The sequence below is a fragment of the Bombus bifarius genome, unplaced genomic scaffold, assembly GCF_011952205.1.
Source record: "Bombus bifarius isolate JDL3187 unplaced genomic scaffold, Bbif_JDL3187 scf7180000008214, whole genome shotgun sequence".
NCBI classification, from domain to species: Eukaryota; Metazoa; Arthropoda; class Insecta; order Hymenoptera; family Apidae; genus Bombus; species Bombus bifarius.
The window spans coordinates 223,179-238,669 of NW_022884517.1; the positions used below are offsets into that span (position 1 = coordinate 223,179).

The window sequence follows — 15,491 nt, forward strand, 5'->3', positions numbered from 1 at the left end:
AAATAAAAGGAGACAGTATATCGTGAATATCAATAACAATTTCAATAGATCAGAGTTTGTACCACCATATGGTACACTACTATTTAAGCTGAAAAGGTCCCGAGAAATCTAGTAATTTTTTACGTAATGTTGCCGACAATGCTCGCAACTAAACTTGTATGTTTTGCGAAGGTTACTACGTGCGAGGTTCCTGTTAGTTCATGTTTTGATATTTTTATGCCGTTAAGTAATGTAGTTTTGTCAAAATATGCAGTGCATATAAGTTTGAAAAACAGTGTTCATATAGTCTTTAAAAAGTACACTCAAGGATAAGTGTCGACGTGGAAAATGGCGTGGTTCGGTGACGGACTGCCTAGCTTGTCGAATTTAAAGGGACAGTTAACAAGCTTTACAAAGGAAGTCTTATCGGAGGGTATAGTAGAGGAAATAGGTATGTACAATCATCTCTGAATCATGTAATCAATGTAAATCATAACCTAGTATCACATAACGTCAATTACTGACGACTGTCAATGTAAGAGTTTATTTTATCGAGTGAGTGCGTGACGTAATGGCGGGAAATTCGAATCGTAAAGATATAAAATGACGAATACAACTATTCACAATTTCATCATTTACAAATAATATTATAATCTTTTTGCATAGACGAACGATCGAAAGCATTAAAGGAAGCGAACGAAAGATGCGTTGAATTGCAAGAAATACTCAACTCGAAAGACGCTGAAGTAAGTATAATTTTGATTTTTAAATTGCTGATTAGTAATTCATTAATTTATTAATATGTGTTTTTAACTGTCTTAGCCTTGCATAAGAATGTCATTGAAAATATCGTTATATGGAATATACAAATACATAATGTCCTGCAATATGTAATATTCGATAGACAATTTTTTGAAAATGGTAATTCGTTAAATGTAAAAAATTGTCTTGAGTGTATTTATTTTTGTATTTTACTAAGTTCTCATATTTTCATGGCATCTCTAACATTGTACTAATTTTGATTCTACTAATCGATCGCATAACATACTTTATTGCAAATTCTTTACATATACGCAGATGTTGACTACCTCGATAAGGACACAGTTACCTTGCAGTTGGAATTATTTTAACAGATGTTGCTTTCCATATTAAACGGGATTGAGTACTATGTAAACACGTTTACCTTATCTCATATGACACCAACCCCGAATCCTTTCAATTCTCAACAAGGAGCGATAGGAAGCTGTCCTTTATTACATAAGCTATCAATCATACTTTTCACGTAATAAAGCGATACCATTACAATATTTTTTAGAGCATTAAACAAAAAAAGAAAAATAATGACATCGTTTCTTGCCAATCTTTCAAAAGAAAAAAAATACCATTCGATTTCATGACATTTTACACTTTAAATTCCCGTCTTTCTCGTTAAAAACTCATCTAGGAAAGAGCTTAAATATTCCATTTTCCTGGGTATTGTAGCATTGCTTCCATAAAATATTACATGTTCGACCTTCGAACAGCAATCGTTCTATTGTGCAAAAATAGTTTCATCAGGGGAGGGATAGCGAAGGGGGGCAGAGGGGTCATTGAAGTCTGCACGGTCACGTCGTTCCGGTCTGTTATCGCGGACAATTTGTGGAAGCATAAGGGACCGAAAACGTGCATCACGTTTGTTCGTGCTTTTGTGGTAAGCTTCAGGACGGTACCCTCTGTTGTTCTAGGAACCGATAGATAGCGATATCAAAGCCTTTGGCTCTGCATTAACAATACTCGCATCCTATGCCCTCTACCTTCTTTAGAAATACCTATATGCATAACGTTGCAATGTTAACGTACCGATTGACTTTTACGTCATACCTGGGAGATACCGTGTATTTGCCACGAAACGCAACTATTCGTAAATTGATCGCGCAACTATATATATATGTATGTACATATGTACATATATAGGTGGAAAGAGCTTTAGAGAGGGTGGAATTTATACGATAAAATGAATTGACTAATTAATCATGCGAAGACAGGAGGGAAAGACAAAGAATTTGGGTGGCGAAGAGCAGGGTTTTATTTTTTTGTATACAGAGCGAATTACATGGAAAACAAGGAAAATTTTCAATGTAACATCAATTAGGGATTTATAATTTACGAGAGCTTATGATAAATAATAGCAATTGTATTAATCTTTTTAATAATTGTGTTTTGTCTTATTGAACCGTTATGTGTTTTAGACAGTCGTTCTTTAATTTCGTAAATCATTACATTCGTTATCACGTATGATCATAGAAAATGAAGTTATATTTTACATCAAAATTGTACGTAACTATTATGGTAGTGCAGGCGTATAAAACTGTTGAAACTCTGAAGCATCTGTTAATCGTGTTATCAACCTGCTGGAATCGTAATATCGTTTTCCAATATTAACGTTCGATATCCGAGCCGTGTTCCTAGAATATAAACTACATGGTTTAGGGAGTGTCTTTGATCGAATACGATGGTAATTATAAAGATTGATCGCGTATTCTTTATTGGTTTTTTCGTTCAGTTTGTTTTATAAAGCTTCATATCGAAACGTTTTAATGATACTTTCGTTAAATTCTTCCTCGAAACTTTATATTAAAGCTGTTCTATATTAACTTACTTACTAGATATGTTTACAGTAGATTATATAACTTTGATAAATTTGTTGTATCTTTTTTCTAAATTAACTCACTTACTAGATATGTTTACAGCAGATTATATAACTTCGATAAATTTGTTGATATCTTCTTTTAAATTAACAATTCTATTGAAATTTGAATAAAAGATGTACTTGTAAATAACAAACTTCACATTAAACTCTATGTGTATAAAAACCCTTAGAAAACATTAATAAATAGACATTATTATTCCGTTGTAATCACCAAAATCTCTAAATATCACAAAATTCATTTTTCCTTTCATATTTTTCTCTGAAGCAGGCTTATCAAATTATCGTTATTTTTCATAAAATATTTCTTCGTCGAAAACTATGCTTACAGGTCTAGAAACTATCGATAACTCGAAAAAGGTATCTAACCATTTAAGCGCATTACTTGTGGTCGATTTAGAACGTTTCAAATCGTTTCACTTTCGTTGCTCCCAGCTTTCGTAGTAAGATTGTGAACCGTATAGGTGAAATAACGTTTGAAGAAGGGGTTTGGTGGTGGTTATCGCAGCGCAAACCTGAGATAAGGAAGGCAAACAGAAACGCTCATCGTACGGTTCGTATACCCACGGCGTACCACCGGACTTCCTTCTGATTATGGTTACCAATATTTAAGTCCGTAGCGTGATTACCACGTTCCCCATGTCAACTTTCCTTTTTTCCCTCCATTTTTTTCTTCGCTCCCCTTCAGGTTAGAAGATACCGATTTTTCGTTGCTGCTTCAACAAAATCATCGAGTTCCAAAAATAAATACTTTTGACGCCATTATAGCTATCGAACACGTCACGAATAATCTTCAAACTCGCTTCTCAAAATTTCAACATTATCATTTTTTTATTGTTAGATCACGATGAAAATCCGTTCTAACTTGGATAGTTTGTGGTACTTTACTAATTAAGCTTAGAAATTCATTTTCAGAGTATCGAGTATTCTTTAATCAAGAAACAATCCAGGGTATCTTGAATTTATCGCGTTCCGATATCAATACATAATCTGCGCCAGGAATGTAACTCGATATATGTATGTAATTAGACAGCAAATAATTTCAGCGATTATGATTATGTTTAATTCTCTATGCTAGGAGTATTAAAATACTACTAAAGACTACTTATCTCATTTTGCATAGATTTCGCTACTACGACGGCAGAACTGTGAACTCCAGAAGGCTGTCGTCGAATTAAACGCAAAACCAAAGGATTCGGTGAGTTTCAAAAATCTTAATTTCTTACTAATACTATTATACAAGGTTATACGAGAAACTCCACTAGGAATGTGGACACGTTTTAACGGAAAACTTCGAATAATATTGTCTTCTTTTATACAAACTTGCATATTCAACGCTAGGATAATCTTCTTTGCAGGATTTTATATGCATTCATGGCTCAGTAATAACACGTTGTTAGTTTAGTTTAAAAAGTAGAATATAATAAGGTTGAACGCTAAGCAATAACGTTAATTAAGTATCCAGTATCCATAGGTAATTGTGTTCGTATAAGTTACCAGAAAAATCAGTTTCATCGATATATTTCGATTTTTCCACATTTATTTCATTGAAACCTAATAATTGCCAGGAATTCTGCAATTATGTTCATTATGAATAGCGAGGCCTATATAAATTTACCGATATAAAACGTAACGTTTGCTGAAAAAATTACGGCACATTCGGACTTTACAAGTATCTATCAATTATCACGTATATGTATTCCGTAGTATTTTACTCTATGTTTTACTTCCAACTGCCCAAATATCCAAAACATTAATAGAGGATCTTTAATCAATTCGTTTGATTCATGCATAATATAAGTATTATTATATGGTCCGATATTCAACGCCAATTTATTGCATTTAATATAGTACCAGTTCGATGAGAGGAAAAGTAATACTTTCAAAATATCGTTATTAATTAGTACAGTTGAACATACATTTCCACGAACTTTCATTCGTTGTAATTAATCGGTCTCGATCGGTTCGCTTTCGTTGCTGTTACCGTTGCCAATGCCGTTGTCACTGCCGTTGCTGTTGCCGTGCACGCTGTGTAATGCTGAGTAGCAGCTGATGAGGCAGATACAAAACTGCTAAACACTGTTTCTTCTTCGCATTTCATTTGTACGCCTCGCGCTCTTTTACTCCACTCAACGCTTCCACACGCGTCGTCGGTAATACACGACGCTTAAAACTTCGCTAAGTATGTACATACTTGTATTGGCTTACAAATTCTCTTCGCACTCTGAAATATATATTCTTGTATCTCGTACTATTTTTTTTTCTTTTACTTGTGTGCCACTTTTACGGGATTCTAATGCGATTTATTTGAAATAAGTTATCCATTTTCTGAAATAGCCTTCATCTTTAATTAGTATTTATAAAAGCTACTTCCAGATAATTGCAAACTGCATTAACGTCTAAATTAATGACTCAACTTGTACGCTTATCTCTGGTCGTTAGGGAATTTGGCTCTATTCTCCTTCGTCGTAAAAATCAATAATGAAATATGTATATGATAATAACGTAAAAAAGTGCAAAAAAAGTTAAACAGCCTTTTTTTGAACTTGATACTTGTTAAGAGTAGCTGAAGTCAATACGTAATTAATTACGCGGCGAAAATGTTAACGTTAGAAATATCCAAGTTTTTGGAGAAATCTGCTATACACATATTTTATGCAGAAGAAAATATACGTGTTTAATTCAGATCAAATAGTTATGTGTAATGAAAATAATTATCCCTAATTGTCGCTAATTCAGCAATGTATCATTCTGATGCAAGTGACGTTTCTAACGTTAACTCTTCTGCTGCGGTATTCTTGGAACTAAAAGCGTTCTTGGTATACAAACCGAGACAGCTTTCGTTGTATGTAACATGAAAGAAATATACGTATAAATAATGATACATATTTAAATATGTACTTTGTACAGTCTGATGCGATAGATGTATAAGAATAATACTGACTTCGTGTTTCAAAGAACGCATACGTATATTGTAGCAAATTTTCATTACAATCTAATATGTAGATAGTTAAAAGACTAATAAATAAACGAAAAATTTTTGATTCTAATATTTTGTTTTTCCTATTATATTTACATTCTTAAATAGGGAAGAATACAATCATTGGACAATTTTTAACAATTACGTTGACTTATCCTACATATACAATTAATATTAAATCAGTGGCACTTAATAGCATTACCGTAGTTACAACAAACTTTCTTAATTCGCTGTCTCGTAAAACAAGCATAAAACATTGAAAGAAGCATTTCACGCGTTTGAAAATTATTCAGCGTTCCATCTATCAATGGAATAGCAGGCAGTACGCGAGTTCCGTTTACAAATGTATTCCTGAATAATATTCATTAGCTTCCTGGTGCGACGTTCTTTTACCATAACCAACGTAACAACAAAAATTGCGTCGCAATAGGTAAAGCAATTTCACGTGGTTTTCACGCAGCTGTTGGGCGCGTACCATTTCATTCTGAGCTCACGAGCAACCCGAGTTCCCTGAACCCACCGACAACCATGTATGCAGAAACGACCGTGTAAGTACAAACGCGTCTCTCTCGAGTGTTACACGCCTCGACAAAATGGAAATGAAAAAGGGAGAAACATGAAAATGGAAACCATCCGTACGACAATGAACGTATCGTAAAGAATCAGTTGCACGATCGACGAAGCACGTACCCTGCTTCGACTCGTAACTTTTACCCTGTTAACATTCGAAAGACGATAACTCATTGTTAGGTCATCGCAATAATAATCCGCGATCGAGTGTCATTAAATTGCTTGCCACGGTGCGTTATTAAGTTTCGAAAGTGACGCAAGCGTTTAGACGCGAATGTAACGCGTCGTTGTGCAACCTGAATGAAGAGCAGCACCCATTTGCTGCCGTTTCCCGCCCAATTCGAGATTATTTTTTCCGTGTGCCATTTTCGCTATAGTAATTCGAACGATTGAAAAGCGAGAAGATTGTAGTTTGGTACACGAACGTGGAAGGGTTTACGAAAGCTAGCGTTTTTATTTCTTTGTCCAAGGGAAACTCTGTTGGTACCGAAAGTATTACTCCCATTGTTTAAGCTATTAAGGATTAAATATTTCTTAAAAAAAATAACGATAAAGAAATATCGAACGAATCTTTGCAATTCCTTTTCATAAACGCAGTGTTAAAAGACTATATTCAACTATGCAAATTGATTGACAGAGAGTTGCAAATAAATGGCTTAATGAGTCAGTAGGGTATTTTCAGTGAATCTGATGCAATTAAGAAGCAATTTGACATTGTTTAATATATGGCTAAATTATATAGTATATAAATATTTAAAAAGACTATCGAGACCCAGAATTTCCGCATTTTCAACTAATGGTCGATTTGTATGTTTTTATTAACGTAATGTAGGGATGACTTAGTCCGTTTAACTGCTCTTTGATGTCGTAAAATTATTTGAAAAAACAATCTCACGTCTGCTATCGCAAAAACTGCAGTTCTCAATTACAGTTTCTTAGCATAATAGATATTCCGTTCCTATGTTTAATTGGCTACACCACTTTTTATGCTAGATTATTTTCTTATAACCAGTAGCTCGTAAAATTATATATAACTTGAATGTTTTATACAAATGAACGAAAATACATAGTATAAAGGTAAAAAATACATGTATCTAATTTTTATCTTAAGCATGCTACATCGTTTTATTGGAAGAAATATTTACTCGTGTTCAAGAAAACGAAATAATTACGCGTTAAGACGTGCATATACATTTTAGGAAAAAACAAATTGAACGAGTGACTCTTTAAGTTTAATTAATTGTCAGAGTAGGTAGTTTATTAAATTCGTATTAACTAGAAAGATACATTGTTCGGATTATCCGAGAAGACAAATTATTCCGTACTAAAACAGTTACGTAACTTCGCCAATCAAGAAAGCAATTTCAAAATTAAACATGAGACGATCTAATCTTCTTTCTCGCTAATAACTGATACCATTAAAAATGATAGAAAACAAAATAGAAAATGAAAGAAGGATAAAAAAATTATTGAGTGTTTATCGAAGTTGGCAGTATCAAGATATAAAGAGTGAAAAATATCGTAGAAGGAGATGGCTGAAAAAGCCACTTCGATATTGCACTGTTTCAGTACCACGGCAAGAACGTTCACTAGGAATGCGAGATAAGCTCGATAACCATAGCCTCGCACTTTATTTCATATCTTGGACCAACAAAGGATTGGTCTTAAACCTCTCTCTGCTCATCCTCGTCATCGTTGTGAGCACCGTTCAAAAAGAAATGTTTCATTCTGTTCGACATTTTTCTTATTGTCGTACCATTTCAAATTCGTGCCTAGCGGTTATTCGAATTAAAATTAGTCGTTCTACATGATCGCGATGGGGTCGGGCACGTGTGGCTTCAACGCGACCGATCACAAGACATTGTGCCACTCACGAGCACCGGATGTAGCCGGTGACCTCCGCCACTTCGACTTTTAATAACTAATCAGATGCTGAAGCATCGTACTGTTTCCATCAGAGCGACCGCGTAAGAACTTGCGATTAAGCAAGATAAAATTCGTCGCAATGAGTCATTCCTTGCCGACAATGGTTCGCGACACATAAATGGTCGACGCATCATTTTTAATCGTCGCGGTTAATGCATCGTAAATTACTTAATGCTAAGTTTATTTATAGTATGATACGAATTGTGCCCGTTTTTTATGTATGCTGAAGGAATTAAAAACGTGACCCTGTATCCGTATAAGTATGTGCAGGTGAAACATGTTACGCGCAGATACGGCCTCTCGAAAATGAATATAATGCTGCGTTGATAGTTATTAATACAAATATCAGCTTAATTTGTTAACTGTAAGACACTTTATCGTAGTCGCGTTCGTACTGGCTAAATACATATTAACTTAATAAGAGCACGTTAATTGCCGTTCCATAATACCATTTGAACTTGCATTTAGCACTTATGTGTTTTCAAACGTAGCTCGATAAATGACCGACCTCGTTCTATAACATCTTTATAAAATAGAAATGAGCGTTATCGAATTAGTCGTTGGAAAAGGCACGATTAGTTTTGCTGCGTAAGTGTTTCGATAAAAAACGTGTAGATTTGATGGGAGAAAATTCCTGTGATATTTAAAACATCGTAAAATGATTGATTCTGAAAAAATACTAAACTTCGATACACGAAGTTAAATAACCTTGCACAAAACTGATTGGAAACTTGAAAAAGCGAATCGAAAAACTTTGATCTATCTCGCTTTTCTCGTAATTAATTCGAATGAGTTAAACGTTTTATCTTTTGACGAAAAAAAGGAAACGCATCGATCCGATGTAACCAGCGTGTGCCAACGTTAATGGTTCGTTTTCGTTGATAACGCATCAGAGCATGATAGGCTAAATAACGGGGGTGCTTAGTCTCCGGGGGTGATAGTGTCTATGACTACCCTCCAGGAATGGCTATAAATGTAGGTCGAGCGAGCTTTCACTTCGCTTACGTGTCTATCGCTACTCTGTTCGTCTAATTAAGAATTTCGCCAAAAGGTCAGTAGAACAAACCCTTAAATGTTATTTTTATTCGTTAATATTAGAACCACCGCCCCACGCTATCTCTTTGAACGCCACTTTAGTTGATAGCTTTTAATAATACGACTGCCATGAAATTTCACTCGAGAACAAAGTACTATTTACGAAACAGTATCGCTTCCTTTATTCTTTTATTCGAATAGCCGGTAGTACACGATTGAAAATTTCAATGAATCAAACAAAATGGATTAAGTTCGCTTTAATAGAGGCTGCTTCGCTCGCGAGGATATCGACTATCGGCATTATGTCGATAAAATTCGAAGAAAATTTGATAAAGTATGTTACGACACATTCGCTGTAATTGTATCGAGATAGTGAAAAATAAATTGTTAACTAAATCCATCTGAAATCTAATTGTACGATAGGTCTAACAAACTAATAACTATACTCAAGTAAAAATGTTTTCCACCATTTTTGGAACCAAATTCCAACATATTTTACAACATATATGGATCTATATATGGAATTAACATTTCAATAGCTTCAAAGCGATCTATTCATTAGATATAGCTTTTGTTATCACCAACCTCTTCTTCATTTTCAAATACGATGATATCAATCGCTGTTCTCAAAGTTATCAAAAAATCTTACGACGCTTTTTAATGACAAACGTGGACAAACGTGTTGTATCATGAATGACGTACCAGGTTAGCTTCCAGTCGGCGAAACAGTACTCTTTCGGTGAAAAAGGAAATTCCTCGTAGGTGGGCTCGTACCCACAAAAAACGACGCTGACTGTGATGCCAGTGGGGGAAGAAGCTGAAGAGGGCAATCCCGCGATTATCATAATGTCACCGGTAATGTACCTTTCCCACTCTGGTTTCCTTCAGCTGCGCCCGCAGCCCCGTTCACATGGGGGCCGATAAAAATGTCCTGTCGTTAACAGTGACGCGTTATACATTCGTACACAAACATATCCCAACGGAAAAGGTGGTAGCCTGGCCTAATTACATTATTCATGATTACGTCTGCGGTATTCTTTCGTCTGAACGACACATTTTGCCCGACAGAGAAAACTTTTTTTTTAATGAATCTTTATACGCTCTGGAAAGTGCGGATTCGCGACGTGAAAACATTCCGTTACTTTTAGCAACGTACGGTTTATAAGATTTTTACCTTTCAACTGGTTACTTCTTTCGCTTCTTTCATTGCAAAGGGATAATGTTAACAAATCGAAGCAATATTCATAGGCATATCATAAACCGTAGAAAATTTAAATGTTTGGTTTGCAACGCGTTTTCTAAAGTGAAGGTAGTACAAGATTCGGTATGGTTTCTTTTTCCACGTTATAAATTTTTTCTAGTGAGTGTAACGATTTATGGTGAATACATAGAATGCAGAAGTTTCATTCAAAATGGTAATAGTGTATATTCATTGTGAAGTTCATCTCGTGGAAGGACATCTTCGTGCAATTTGTTCGTTTAGGAAGATTGTATCCTCGTCTGGACGTTTTGTACCTTATAATGCAGACTACATTTATCACAAGGTATGATTCGTATCATCGTATTTTTATGCAATTTCTTCGGTCTGATTACTTTAGAATTTTGTTTATAAATATTTATATTACTCAAAAACAGATTAAAGCGGATTAATATCTTGCTGAAATTAACCCTCGCTTATTAATTTTTTACTTATTAGTTGAAGGAGCTTTTGTCTAAAAATTTATCCGACAAAAAACTTAACATCGATCGAAATGAAAAAACAAAATTTCTAGAAACCTAGGTAACTTAATTAGCTCTCAACATGTTCATTATCCTCGACCTCTACTTCTGGAGCTAAAGCTTGCATTCATTTTCCACGAGTACTTATACCATAAAGCTAGATATTTTTCTACTTTTTCTTCCCATTTCAGCTATTTAGCAATTTCATGTAATTCCGAAGTCTCTAAAACTTTAACCAACGCGATTCTACCTTTGTACTCAGCCATACTTTCTCTTGATGATCCAAAATATATGAAAACAGATATTGAAGTAAACTTTTGACTCAAAGTTTGAATGAAGAGATGCACGCGGTAACCGAGCAACATTAGGAAGTAGCATATCGTGTCTTGTCTCCAAGGCCCAAGGATCGTCAACGTGGTACACAAAGAGACTCGTGTACGATCATTTGCGTGCAAACGTGACAGTGTCTACGACACGCAGTATGCGTGCAACGATCGTCCATCGCTCGGATGCACTTGCGTTTGTCATTGGAAAGCGAACTAATGGAATTGCATCGAGCGTGGCATACGCACGTGCAAGCCGAATATATTGTTGTACAGATGCACCAACCAACGCATCGTATTAGACAAAATGATAACAATTTTAAAATGACGATTATTCATAGATCAATCACTTTGGTATTTTCTTTATTCAGGTTATCGTTGATTAACGAACTCTAGGGCTCGCGTCCGAGACTGCTTCTGTCCACGTCTTCCACTCATGGCTAATATTAGGCTGGAAACTGTTAAAATAGAGTCGATAAAGCGATACAGATTTCTCGGAAAAATGGTCTATATTGACCCATCAGACACCTGCAAGATCACCAAACTAAACATTGCATTGTCCATAGCCGCGCTGTTAAAAGCAGGTCCAGAAACCAACTGACCACAAAATGACAGTTACATTTTCGTCCAGTGCCCTGTCTGCTCCGACACATTCGTCTTGTAAAAGGTAGAGTCACCGGGACATAAGCTTACGTAGCGTCAAAGTTTGGCCAGCGGCACACGTGGCCGCCGCGCCGCGCCGGTGTAACTGTGCGTTTTCTACCTGCATTTCTTTCTGTTTCTGTTCTCGGAGGTAATGCGCTTTTCGTTTACACAGGCCCGACTGTACTTGGTTCGGGTGTATGCTCGCACGCGCACACCGGATCTACAATTTATACCTATGTATGTAGCTGTAAAAACACCGTATGTACATACGTATCTTTGATATCTGCGTTCGCGGTTATGGCGCGAGCGTTTGTGTGTCAGTAGTAGAACGTGGCCTCTTGGTGCGTGTGCCCTCTCCATGGGGAGGGTTGCTAGGTGGTAGGAGGTGGAGTAGTCGCGAACGCACAGTCGCTTCTCGACGATCGGACCGTAAACGTGGCGTTGCTGTCCAGCACGTGACGAACGTGCTCTTCCTTGGCCGCGAGCGAACTCCTCCGTGCCGCAACCACGCATCTACGCATCTTTTTCCCCCCTGACCTTCCATCCCTGGGAATTCTTGTGGTGTTTCACTCGAAGGCAAACGTAAGGAGGTGGCTACGTTTGGTGATTCTCATTGGCAGATGAGCACGACTCATACAAGTAAGAGAATATGTTTTCTTTATTTGATTCTTTTTAAACAGACGTTAAGTAGGATTCAATAGCTACCATTAACTTTCAGCTTCGATGGATTTTGTTAGTTTCAAATGCTAGATATACTCGAATTGAAATTCTAGATAAAACAGGTTGGAAAGATAGTGGATAGAAAAAGTTTTAAATCGTGACGTATCTATTTGATGGAGGACTTGTCAGTTATGCGTGGATTTAGAGCATAAACGTATGTTTGTATCGAGTGTACGTGCACGCTCGCTCGTAATAGAGGTATCCGATAAGTGATATTTAGCTGGAGCCGATTAAGAGAACGAATCGAAACACACCGTGACAGGATTACCGTATCGGGCAGCCGCTGCTAATATTTGTCACGATTCCCGATAAGAATCGCGTTACAATGTTACATATCGTTGATTCCTCGATACGTTTAACTAGCTGTAAAACGAATGCAAGAGACACACGAGACACAGAGACATTGCGAACTTGCAGTATATTACGTTTCCTCGTACTGTGTCTCAAAGGGAGCGTTCATGCTCGATCGTAATGACGCGGTGCTCCTTCATACCTGCACCCGAACGATATTTAAACCCAATCGAGACGTACTATATGTTAATAATCATTCTTCACGATCGAATTACCTCATAATAAAGATTAATTGCACGAGAGACCTGGATGGCGCAGAGGGTGCGCAACAAGTTTCCAACCAGGCACAGTTTAACTTCGCCTCTTTTAGATTGGAAAACATCCTCCATTAGAATCGTCGGGTAATTACCAACTTTTCTGCCTCTAAAACTATTTATCGAGACATCTAATTCGTTCTAAGTCTTTCACGACTCATTCCGAGTTTTTAATTAAATTTTTTCTTTGCGACTTACGTTTAGAAGCAAAAAGATCTCTCGCAAAGAATCCTTCTCGATAATCAGACGAAAGGATAGGCAACCGATATGTTACTTACACGAATGAAAACCATGTTCGTACATAGTGATATTTTCCATAGAGTTTACCGTTTCTCCGTGTCTTAAAATGGCTATTGCAACCGACTCGCGGCCCATTTGTCGACGATGATATTCAGTACGGCGTAACAAACCGCTCGAAACGTTGCGAACATTATGAACAGGATTAACACTCGCTATACAAATAACCCTATGAAATGATTTTCCACAAACGTGTTTCGAAACGCGAACGCTGCTGCACCCGGTAAACACAGAGATTTCCGGCGTTGAATCGCGCAACTGCGTCATTGGTTCATATTTTGAGAACGTGGATCGATTGTTAGGATATCGATGGTCATATAGTTTCGTTTTTAGGACGGGTTATCGACTGAACGGCTATGACTTAGGCGATATTTTGGGAAAGCAAATATAAAAGAATTAGTACAACGGAGTGGCAAAAATATAGTACTGAATTAAATATTATCGTTTTCAATTTTCTTCGTTTAAGCTTGTACGAAACAAACAGTTCTCCTAAATTATCATCTTCCAAAAACCATACATCAAGAGAAGTCAATTTTTTTATACAAACACCTTAATCACGAGATATTTCGTGTAATTACCAAGTCTTTAAATAAACTGTTATATTAACATACATCCTATAGAATAGAATTACTACCAGTATTTTCAACTGTCAATATTATCTTTCTGAAGAACTTTTTATCTAATATCAACTTTTTAACTTTTAAATAAAAAAATATTAGGTTTAGTTTTACCTCGAACGACTAAAAATGAAACGCGAACGGTGAAACGCGAGCACGCTATCGGTAGATAATAGACGAAGGACGAACTTACCTATGATTACTTAACGAACGGAACGATTAGCCGTATACACGTTCGTTACCGTCATCTTTGTTGTAAAAGTCAGTGTGTAGGCTATCGCGTGATAAAATTTGCAGTGCAAGCTTATTTGAGTGCCATAGTGATTATGTGCACCAATACCGCGATGTTTTTCGTTTTTAACGTACTTTTTTTTTCTAATCGTTGACGTTTCGAATGAATTGTGGTCGTTTAAAATCCATTTAAAAATACGCATCCTTCATTAACGATGATTAATAGCGAAGATTAAAAATTTCGTCGACCTAAAATGAATTTACAAAACAAATTTCAGTGATTCGAAACTCGTCTAGATGTATAGATTCTTGATTGACGATAATTAACACCATGGAAAACAGAAGGTGGCACGAGAATGATATACATAGTATTTTTTCTGCTCGGTGCCATCACGTCGCTACGCTTCTAAAACCGTGACTAAGATTGCGTATCTTACAATTGATAGATTAACGTACAGCCTAATTTATCAAAGTTCTATACAGACGCGACGTTATTTCGATCGCGCCGATACAGCTGGCTTTTTTATCGCATAGAACTTATAACGTTTTCATTATCGCACGATGCAAAACGTACGGAGAATTAATACTCGCTTGTATAATATTCACGTAAGCGAAACCGATATTCAAATGTTCGCTTAACATTTCCCTATTAAAACAAGAAAGAAAAAAGCAATTGGAATAGTCTTAAACTTCGAGTGAACCGAACAAAATGTGTCATTTATGAAGTACGTAAGTTGTATGGAACGTACGTACATTGCTTGCAATTAATTAAGTCGATCCTTGTACTTTAACCTTAGAGACAGTAGTTCAGAATCCTTTATAATGTTCAGTTGCACCTGTGTTAGTCTGTTGCTTATCTATTTTTTGCATGTCACGTTTCCAACATGTTACATTCATAAGTGATAAGACATTCTTAAAAAATCAATTCGTTACTGAAACTAAGCGAATTTTTGCCTTTTAACTATTCTCCTAAGTACATTCTTTATTTTCATTTGAGTTGTAAGTTTACTTAAGAAAGTCCTCAAACGTCGCTAAAATTTCATACGATTTCTATACGAACGCAATCGAGATAGCATATTATCGCGAAGGATCTTGTCGATTGGAAATATCTTTCAAGTTAACAAGTATTTTTCTAAATAACCAGACGAACCTCGCACC

At 36.2% G+C, this 15,491-nt stretch overlaps 1 protein-coding gene across 2 annotated transcripts in view; it reads left to right on the forward strand.

The window, feature by feature from the left end:
• Window positions 1-137: 137 nt before the first annotated feature.
• The window catches only part of LOC117210989 (thyroid receptor-interacting protein 11-like), a 45,090-nt gene continuing 29,736 nt past the window's right edge, over window positions 138-15,491 (forward strand). Inside the window, exons 1-3 of one of the 2 annotated variants that reach the window (XM_033454501.1) lie at window positions 138-430; window positions 646-725; window positions 3,789-3,863. In XM_033454501.1, coding sequence (XP_033310392.1) covers window positions 328-430; window positions 646-725; window positions 3,789-3,863 — 258 coding nt within the window. In that variant the 5' untranslated portion in view covers window positions 138-327. Of the gene's footprint in view, window positions 431-645; window positions 726-3,788; window positions 3,864-12,251; window positions 12,503-15,491 lie in introns of those variants that run through there. The other variant, XM_033454502.1, reaches the window with a different exon arrangement.